General features: G+C 36.3%; 1 protein-coding gene across 9 annotated transcripts in view; it reads left to right on the forward strand.

The window, feature by feature from the left end:
- LOC105493681 (glutamate ionotropic receptor AMPA type subunit 4) overlaps positions 1–11242 on the forward strand; it is a 374751-nt gene that overhangs the window by 320790 nt on the left and 42719 nt on the right. For all 9 annotated transcript variants that reach the window (XR_011611032.1, XM_011761528.3, XM_011761526.3 and 6 more), the window contains one exon: positions 4121–4368. Coding sequence is in view for 8 of the 9 variants with exons in the window: in XM_011761528.3 (XP_011759830.1) it covers positions 4121–4368 (248 nt within the window). In the remaining variant the exon portion in view is untranslated. The remainder of the gene's footprint in view (positions 1–4120; positions 4369–11242) is intronic.

Genomic DNA, 11242 nt, shown 5'->3' on the forward strand with positions numbered 1-11242 from the left:
AATGCAGTTTTATCCTGTGCCTGTCTCAGTCATCAGTGAAATCGTGAATGCATAAATGATGTGCATTACTATCTCAGGGTTTATAATATTACCAAATAATGCATTGATGAGCTCTCACTAGAACATCAGTCTTGCCAAGTAAGCTACTAGAAGGGGGAAAAAATTCACCAGATAGATAGCAATGTAAACATTAACTGTAATACATGACATTTGTACATAGTTTCTATTAGAAGCAGAAATGGTGGGATACTTAATTTAGGGACAATTAAAAGGATAGCACATTTTTTAAATTACAAGAATTGTTTTAAGCAATAAAGCAGTGCTTTAGATCAGATAGTTCCCCATGCTTTGAGTTTCACAATAAAGATGAAATAAATTGATCTGATATTAATTTTCTAATTTCAAAAATAATGACTTCTATCTTTTCATTTCCCACACCCCAGTCTTTAAACATACACTACAGTTGAAGCTTTTAGGGACTTAAATGTTCCTTTCTCATTGTACCTGATACAATGACACTTGATACAGAGACCTACTGAGCTTGCTGGATCTGCAGAAATTTTCTTCATTTTAGCCTGTCTCATCAAATTTATAAATATTTGCTTGCCCTCCCTCCTTAGCAATCACTCTCTTGCAGTCACAGATAAGGCACAGGGATATTACTTCCAGTCCTACGCCTCTCGATTCCCCCTCGTCCCTTTGTCCTATGTATATGATCTTATCAGAATCAGATTTTCTAAACATAAGCGTGGTGACAAACCAGGCTAATTTCTTTTTTCAAAAACTTGCTTTTATCTTTCCATTTTATCTATATTTTTTCATTTTTATTGTACCTACACCCTCTTATATTTAGCATAGCTACTCTGTGGATTACTCTTTCTTCCAATTTTAAAGGGATTAGTTCAACTTATTTTGCACTTAAGGCATACATAATTCAATGTATTCAAACAAATGCAGCAGTAATTTTCCACATATTAATATATAGAAATGGACTGTTAAAAATATCAATGACCAAAAGGTACTGTATTCTTTTTAAAAAGATTTATTTGCTTTAATACTATGCTGCATTCTATAGTCAAGTGATCTCTACAAATACCAAATCCTAAAAATACACGTTTTTCATTTTGCTATGTTAGTTTTGTTTAACTGTCCTATTCTTTTAATAAGCTACTTATTTGTAACTGGAAAATTGCCAAGTAATTAGCATGTTTTTCATATTCTTAATTCCATAAAATAGTTCAATTAAAGCAATATTCACACTGATTTTATTTCTTCTGTTTTCAATGTAGTGTACATAGTAAAGTATACAATGTATGTGAAGCTCTATACCTTTTTGGGTGAAACTCTCAAGTCAAGATTTAAATATATTTAAAAAGTAGTTATGTGTTTAAAGGAAGTTTACCAGAAGTTCTCTAAAAATTAAAATTATCAATATAGATATTGAGGGACAATCTGTATCAAGTGATTCAGAGAGGTAATATTTTTCAGAACTTGTAAAATGAAAGAGTTTGTTCTCTGGAACAGAACTCTATTTTTAGAGATAGGATGAATGAAGCATGGCAACATGGCATTCCTAGTGGATTCTATACTTGAGGGTTTGGAATCCAAATACTCATCTGTCCTGGAAGGACATAGAATCATTGCAGTTTTCTAATATGAGGATTCTGTTGCCAGAAGTAATTTGTCATTGCCTAAATACACACACACACACACACACACACACACACACCCCAATCTTTATATCATGAGATATTTTTTCAAGTGTTAATAGCATAAAAACATTACAAAAAATACTAAAAGATGTCAATTTCCCACCTTGATATTTATCAACATTTGGATATAAGTTACCGGCTAGGTGCGATGGCTCATGCCTGTAATCCTAGCACTTTGGGAGGCCAAGGCGGTGGATTACCTGAGCTCAGGAGTTCGAGACCAGCCTAGTCAACATGGTGAAACCCTGTCTCTACTAAAAAATACAAAAATTAGCTGGGTGTGGTGGTGGGTGCCTGTAATCACAGGTACTTGGGAGACTGAGACAGGAGAATTGCTTGAACCTGGGAGGCAGAGGTTGCAGTGAGCCAAGATCACGCCACTGCACTCCAGCCTGGATGACAGAGCGAGACTCCATCTGTCCCCTCAAAAAAAAATGAATATAGTTACCATAAAATATCTTTTTCTTTGGTGTTCAGGTATACAAATCAGTGATTGTGTGGTTTATTAGTTAGGTTTATTGATTACTTATTTCTGAACTTATGAAATCAAAAATTTGAATCACACTTTTATTCATTTCTTTCTTTGTCTGCCTGAATAATTTGTCTTTGCCCAGGTATTGAAGTTATATGTTGATTAGTAAAGAACTGCCTCTTGTTGAATTCTACATTTTGGTAAACGAAGCTCAATGTAAATAAATGTACACACTACTCAGCATTGAGCCTCACACAAAGACATAAGTGTGAATAAGGTCTTCATTTTTTCTTTTTTTTGGATTCAGATACAAAATTGCAGCCCCTTGTTATTGAAAACAAATGCAGTTGCACCAGACAAGATTCAGGCGTGTTTTTTTTTTTTTTTTTTTTTTCAGATGGAGGCTCACTGCAACCTCTGCCTCCCAGGTCTGAGCAATTCTCGTGCCTCAGCCCTGTTAGTAGCTGGGACTACAGGCATGTGCTGCCACGCCGAGCTAATTTTTGTATTTTTAGTAGACACAGGGTTTCACCACGTTGGCCAGGCTGGTCTTGAATTCCTGATCTCACATATTGAACTTTATGATCAGGTGATCCACCTGCCTCAAGCTCCCAAAATGCTGGGATTACAGTCTGAACCACGGCACCTGGCCAAGGCTTTTCTATCTTATTAAACATATCTTTTGGAGACATTTGAGTTCACTTAGATATATTCTCACATTAAAAATGTATGTGTGAATGAAAAATTTAATGCAAATGTAGATAACAAGAAAAAGGACTTGGGTAAATTAAGTAGTGAGAGTAATGTATTAATAGATAGAGCTCAAGTAGACAGAAGTAATTTACAAATATAAATAAGTTTCTTGGCTGGAGTCAAGAGGATTAGAATGACCAACTCCATAAAACACAAAATTGGAAAATAGGAATCACTTCTCTTTGAAGTTCAATATATGTTCTATTTGAAAATTTTTTCATAAAAAGTCTAAAAATGTTTCAATCAACCTAGAGTTTGATTCTTGTGTTAGGGATATTTGGTTTATAAGCTATACCAGGTTTTGCCTCTTCCTTTGGTGTTCAATTACTGACTTGATATGGACTGTATTTTTGTATATTTCTTACTAGAATCATGTGCACTAAAATTTGGGGGCATGAAAAAAGAAAAAATAAAATAACAGTCAGACATGGTGGCTCACACCTGTAATCTCAGCACTTTAGTAGACTGAGGCAGTAGGAGTGCTTGAGGTCAAGAGTTTGAGACCAGCCTGGGCAACATAACGAGACCTCATCTTAAAAAAATTTTTTTAATCATCTGGACATAGTGGCATGCACCTGTAGTCCCAACTACTCAGGAGGCTGAGGCAGGAGGATCTCTTGAGCCCAAGAGTTGTAGGTTACAGTGAGCTATGATCATGTCACTGCACTCCAGTCTGGACAACACAGCAAGACCCTGTCTCTAAAAAAAACTTAAAAAAAAAAAAATAAAACAACAACCCTCCTTGTTTGTTATAACTAAAATACAGTATTAAAAGGAATTTTACAAACTTGAAGTAAAATCTTAGCTTTTTTAAAGTTTACCACGAATGTGATATAAAACATGATTTTAAACGATGAAGTCTCTTCATTGCAGTCTACATTGAAAAAAACAGTAATAGATCACTATTTAAGCAGTTGCGTGCGGTAACTGTTATGGCAAGAGGTTTGGGCTTCTTCAGATATGACTTTTAAATGCCTATCATTTCCGTGATTTCCTTAAACAGTGTTAAAAGGCAGTTTTCCAATTTGAAAAGAGTAATATTACTATTATATTACTCTATGACAAATGGGAGTCAGAGAGCAATGGAAAGATACTAAAACTCTTTATTCTTATCTTGGTTCAGTGAATATTAACATGTTGTTCCCTTCTTTCCTGTATTTAATTTTATTTTAATTTCCTCCAGAGATCAAAAATAGCAGTGTATGAAAAGATGTGGACCTACATGCGATCAGCAGAGCCATCAGTGTTCACTAGGACTACAGCTGAGGGAGTAGCTCGTGTCCGCAAATCCAAGGGCAAATTTGCCTTTCTCCTGGAGTCCACTATGAATGAATACATTGAGCAGCGAAAGCCATGTGACACGATGAAAGTGGGAGGAAATCTGGATTCCAAAGGCTATGGAGTAGCAACGCCCAAGGGTTCCTCATTAAGGTGGGTGGAATAGTATAACAATATAACATGTGTTGTTATAGTATTCCACCTTCCCTGATGTGCCTGAGAGAATTATTTTGTTTTGTGTGTGAACATGGTATGTTTGTTTGTTTTCTTTTTCTCCATTTCATATATTTTGGTCAACAATCAGGTAATTTTTTTTAATTTTGGGATAATTAATCCTCGTTGACATATATCTTTGAAGGCCATATAAAAACCAAACTGGTTGAACACTAGCTGCTTCCAGTGGGCCTAAGGCATGGGTAGCATATGCTTCTTTACATCTCATCAAATTTTTTTGGCCACCGGTATCTACACTATCATCATGTCAGTGATAATTCTACATTTTATCATTTTTTTTAATTATGCCTGGCCACTAGTCTCTGAGTAAGAAGAAATTAACCTCTTTCCAGCAAACCACTTTTTTTTCCATTTCAATATTTTATTTATTATGGCATCTTTCTATTTTAGATTATCTTGAGGTTGTTTTCATGCTAAGTTTGAAATCACATCTATTTATAAAAGCAATCATAGTCAGAGGAAAAAATGAGCTCTGGTTTTATAGTGCTTACTCAAGTCACACTCCTGCCTATTTTAAAGGGAGTGTGGTGTAAGTAAGATCTGTAAAATTAGACCCAATGGCAATCCAAAAATGCTTACAGATAGACCCCTGAAATGAGCAAACCATTACACGTGTGGATTAAGTGAGACTTTCATTCTTATGGAAATATTGGTTAAATCTGCCCTTTTCATCCTTTTGGTCCTGGACATAGAAAATTCACATGTTTATGTCCAGGAGGCAGAATTTCCTCTTTTCCTTAAGCAATAAAGGCTGCTGTTGAATTGATGGGGCTGGATCCCATCAAAAGCGATGATCGACAAATTACTCTGGTCTCAGTGCTGCTTAGGAGAAATGTACACAAAGCACAGATTCAAGAGGAAATCAGGATCTTTGCCAAAGGACTTAACCAAGAACCTGATCTTAAAAAGTGATGCCTCTGGTAAGCCATTGAAAAGTGAAGGTAATGAGACCTGTACTATTGCCTAGTACAAATGAAAGTAATATAAATATTATAATTGTTTTCATTGGTTTCAAAAGGGTAACTGCAATGTGCTTTGATATGTGTGTTGGGTTGGGAAGGGTTGAGAGAGATATAAGAAACAAACATCAGTAATGGAAAAGGTTGTGTTAAAGCAATATATTGTGTTTGCAAGCAACACTGTAATAATTAGTGAGGGGTTTTATGGTATGTTACAAAAGTGCAATCCTAAAAGAGATAAAACAAAACTAGCCAGTAAAGACAAATATGGTTATGGACTGTGGAAATTTTGAAGTCAGGCTTCATGTATGGAACATACATTCCGTATGAAACTGAAGAAATGTGCAGGGAGAAAGCCAAACAAATAAATTATCCGTAATATATTCTACCCAAAAACAATTTCAACCATTCAGAAACTTAAACTGGCATCAGGTTGTTTCATCTTTGAGGGTTTATTTTGTATGATGCAATATGAAGAATATGTAATTTCAATGAGGCCAAGTAGTAACGAAATCTCTGTTGAAGGCATGGTTTTGAGAGCACCTTAGCGTAAATACTTTTTTAAAAATAGGAGGGGAGAATGCAATGGTGGTTGATATGTAGATCAGTGTTCAGACTATTGATTACATTCACTGGATGTCTCTCTTGCACTTAATTAATTCTCTGTGGATATAGCTGCCTTGTCCTCTGTCTTGTGTCTACTGATAAAGTCAAGCTTCAGGGACTGAATTTGGCCTTCAGTGACGGGTTCGCCTGACTCCCATTAATGGCAAGAGAGTTCCCTCTTAAATGTGCCACTTTGTCAAATCCACACTACAGGGATTGTTTGGGGGAAAGCTGAAGGGCTTCATCTGTCCAGAACTGTATAATAATCACCCATTGGCTTCCCCCTCTTTTCCTGTCCTTCCCTGGACCTTGTTAATGAGGCAATTGTTAAATTAAGCTTCCTGGATGGAGAGTTTGTTTATGCACTTTGTTTTATATATGCCACAATTTCCTGAGCAAGCTGGCTCCTGCATGCCAAAACCACAGTCATTTTGTCCTGCCTTTGAGAACACTGGAAGGGCACTGAAGGCTGACCAGCATGCACCTCACCCCACCTCCTCTCTGTCTCATCCTCAGCCATCTAAGCGGGAGACTCATCAGGCTTAAATTCTCATTCTTATCCGACTAGGATTCTTCTGTTTCAAATGAGACAAACTAATGCAGAGATGGACTAATAGTCATCTTCTGTATAAATGATTTAGTTTGCAGAAGCAAATTCAAAATAATTGTATTCATCAGAGCAAGGTCAAGAGGACATACTTGTATCAAATTCTTTGAAACCTTTCTGTCTTTTTCAGTTCCGTAGAGACTTAAGTCTGTTTTCCTATACAATCTATCTTTTTAAAATCAGGTCTTTAGGTTAATAGTTCTGGATGTAGTGAGACTTTTGTATTGCATTGTCATTAACAATGGCTTTCTCACAAACTCTGCTATTCAGATTCATTAGGCAACATGAGACTTTAAGCAAAAGAAAACAGTAATCTGTCCTATTTACATTTAAACAGAGAATGCAGATAAATGACTAGTTATGTTCCATTGGTCTAGGGAGTTTTAAATTTCCAGGTCTTGCTGTTTGTTTAAAGTGCTTCAGAAAAAACGTCACAGAAAAGAGGAGAGAGTTTGATATATAATCAGAATTGAAAATTGGGACTTGGGTCTTTAATGCAGACTTTAAAACAAATGCAATAAGGATCATCGCAAAGAGTAGATCTGTAACTGGACTGAAAAATATCACAGCACTGATGACTAGCACCTGTCTTTACAGTAGAGAATGATTTACAGAGCTCTTTACTGTTCCAAGACTTTATTTCAGACTAGTGCTTGCTGGACATAAAGCAATTAAATTTAAAATCATTGATCTATCACTTACTATTAACAATGGCCAGAAATTGTTGGTTTATTGTATTTTGATATAGATTCTCCAATTCTCAAGTGACAGAACAATGCCAGGTATACTGATCTGGAATCTTTTTTTTTACATGCACAGTACAATTTATACTTCTATCAGTGCCATGGTTTTCTTTCTCCTCCCTTTCCCAGTCCCCTTGGCAATCCAAAACAATTGTGAAAATCTTTCTCTGGTTGAGAAATGTCCAAAAGTTGTTTTAAAATATACACTTTCGATGGCATTGCAACGGAATGTAAAGTGTAGAAGAAAGAGGAAGTACATTTATTTTGACTTTACTCTCAATACTATCAACACTATCAATTTTAATATACAAATTGATTATAGTATAGACATCTACTATACTATAGTATTTATGGTACAATAAAGTTGCCTACGTTACTGTCAAAATACTATCAACTTTGCCACGGTATCCATACTACACTGGTTACTAGACTATTGATTTTACTTTGTAATAAATAAACCTGCTAAAGGTTCTTTCGAGTGAATCATCATTCGGTTGATATGGATTTACTATTAAGTAGCTGTTAGATAAGAATATCCCTTTTAAAGATATTCATAGTGTCTAGTGTCTGTAAATACCTCCAGACAACAAAGCGGTGGGTCATATCTGAACACTTCCTCTGGACCTTAGAACGATTTGTATACTTGCCAAGTCAAAAACTCTAGTCACCTATACTTCTATTATTTAACAGTGGTCATTCCCATTCAGACTTTGCCTCCTCTAAAGATGTTTGTGGAACTGTGTCTAAAGTAAAACAAATGTTCTGTCACTGAAAAAAAAAAAAAAAAAAAAGCATGCTTTAAAGGAAAGCAGTTCCAATAGAACTTGTATGGGGCGGGGGGTGAGACCTGGAAAAAATGAGGCCCAGTTGTACTTGGCAATGACAAGTTGCAGGAACCCATGGCAACCGGAACCGATCCATTGAAACTAAGCACACCACACTTAGGTTACAACAGGAAACTCAGAGCCCCACAGCAATAGCACAGCAGGGGGAGGAAGTACTCAGCATGAGAATTAGAATACCACATCTCTCATTGGACTTTTCCTTTCAGCATTGAACAAAACTACTGGCCTCATAAGACACTTGGCCTTAGCCTAGATCTACTTTGGAGTGAGTAGAGTTCTATGTAGGTCAAATTATGTTTCTTCCACTTTGTAGTATTTCCTAAGGCAGGTGTATTAAACTTAGTATGAAAATTCATGTCTGAAAAATGTATTATCCTAAGGAGCTACTTTCACATATAAAATTTGTGGGATATATACTTTAGTTCAGGAGTACTTAGAAGGTTTATGAAGTACTTAAAAGGTTTAGGAAAAAGGAGTTTGCTGGATATTTTATGTGAGCATATTATTTTAGTCTTTTTTTGGTATTAGAAACAAGTCAACTGATAGTATTGGAGTAGATACTAGAAAAACTTAAGCGTACAGAAGTCTAAAGCTGAGTACTGAGTACATTTGGGCTCAAATGAGGAAACTTTTAACATGCTTTGTGGAAATGAGTTGCAGTGGGTTGGTACATAAACACATTTTTTTTATTTTAACTATTATGAAAAGAGATATATATTTGCTTATGAATACCCTTCATTTTTAGTGCCATATTTAAAGATGCTATAGATAACTTATTTTTCTAATCCTATTATATTTTGAGATACAGTCTGTTGGGCTAAGGAGTAGACAAACACACACAACAAAAATCATTTGCATCTCTCAACATATACACACACACAAACACACATAAATCTTTTCTGAGATATGCTTAAAAGAGCTACCTAGTTTGCTATTAAATATACTGCTATTGTGTGTACCAAGTATTTTGCATTTACAAACTAAGACATCACATGGTGAAGGTATCAATGCTACTTGTGTCCCAGGGAAAAATAATTGCTCAGTAGAATCCATATACTTCATTCCTCTCTTTCCAGATGTACACTACACTAGGAAGGATGAAACTTACCAGGGCCATTTTAAATTCTAAATTTTTCATTTAAATCCTTCCTATTTAATTAAAAGATAACTAAAATTACAACTCCTCAGAGCGAGACTCCGTCTCAAAAAAAAAAAAAAAAAAAGAAGGAAACAAAGGTTGCCTTTTTTCTAAATTTCTTTAAGACTCACAAGGCATTATACATGTTTGTGATTCTTCCCATTAGTTTTTAAAAAATGCTAAAATGATTTGCCCTCAATCTTTTGACAGTTCGTTCAACAAATGACTCCTGAGTGGGGTCCAACTGATCATTTATCAGGTATGTTTTAAGTTGTTCATTCTTGAGGTACTTTATAGCAGCCTGAGTAGGTAACACCAAATTGAAAAGTTTCTATATTCAAGGGTTAGCCTTTTGCTCTCCTTACCACTACACTTAGAAGTTGTATTTTAGTAACTTTCATGAGAAAATGAGTAATTTATGGCCATTTTAGTTTCTACCACTTCAAAAGGGATCAAATTTGACAAGATGAAACTGCTACCAAAATGTTTGACAGCTTATGAAGTTTGATGAGAAAGCGAAGCTAGCTCTCAATTCCGACAATTCTAACAAAAGCCAGAATTGCAATCTGTTGTTCTTGAGCCCCACACAATTGTCTCACAGACAAAGCCTATGAATATAAAGATGATAGCATATTCAGATCAAAGGTAAAGCATTAATGTATGCATAGGGTTAGCGTGTGAAGCGGAACGCTTGCTCACCCTTAGAAGTAACCAAAGTAGATATGAATGCATGAAGCTTCCGTGCTATTCCCTTTCTATTGAATTGGCCTTGATTTCCTCACTCTAAGCATTCTCTGGACCCATATTTAAATTCATCAAGAAAGAGATTTTTTTTTGTTTCTGCTGTGCATACAATAGATTCTGACCATGGCAGCAAAGCCACTCTTCAGCCCTGTCTATACTAAATTATTAAAGAAAATATGTCAGATTAATTACTCTCCACTATAGGCTCTCAGGTTATAGGATCATGGCTTCTATAAAGTGGCTTACATTCAGTTCACAAGTGGCTCTCAATTTATCTTCAGAACGACAGCAGAAGTCAAGTGACATATATCTATTGTTGTTGTTGTTCACACATCATTTGTGTTGGGTTCTATTCTCTAGATTGATGTTCCTAAAGGAAAGAGTGCCAGGAAGAAGGCACCCTAGGTGGCCTCAGCACAGGCTGAGCAGAGGGAGGAACCATTACCTTCTTCTGAGAGACCTTAACTCTTACAACTCTGAACAGGCCTAGAAGAGAAGCATTATAATCACACTGCAGTGGATTCCTCCCCTTATGATCCCAGGGCCCTGTTAGCTGAGAGCCTGGTGGTAGAGTACGGAGGGACTGAAGAATAGAGGAAGGGGACAGGTACAGTGGCTCACCCTTGTAATCCCAGCCCTTCGGGAGGGCGAGGAGGGTGGATCAGTTAAGGTCAGGAGTTCAAGACCAGCTTGGGCAACATGGTGAAACCCTGACTCTACAAAAAATATAAAAATTAACCAGGCGTGGTGGCACACCTGTAGTCCTAGCTACTCAGGAGGCTGAGGCAGGAGAATCACTTGAATCCAGGAGGTGGAGGTTGCAGTGAGCCGAGATCGCGCCACTACACTCCAGCTTGGGCAACACAAGATCACGCCACTGTACTCCAGCCTGAGCAACAGAGCAAGACCCCATCTCAAAAAAATAAAAATAAAAAATAGAGGGAGGAAGTAGCTCTTTATATTTGCAATAGGTAGACATGTGGAGAATATTTTAGACAAACACATGCAGGCATACAACACAGAGCTTTAGAGAGAGTTATGGTAATCAGGTTTACCATAAAAATCCAAAATGCTTATAATACAATACTAAAAATAGCTCACTTGATTGTGGATATATAATCTACCTTTCAGTGAAGAATTCTATATGATGC

The sequence above is a fragment of the Macaca nemestrina genome, chromosome 12 (genome assembly GCF_043159975.1).
Source record: "Macaca nemestrina isolate mMacNem1 chromosome 12, mMacNem.hap1, whole genome shotgun sequence".
Classification (NCBI taxonomy): Eukaryota; Metazoa; Chordata; class Mammalia; order Primates; family Cercopithecidae; genus Macaca; species Macaca nemestrina.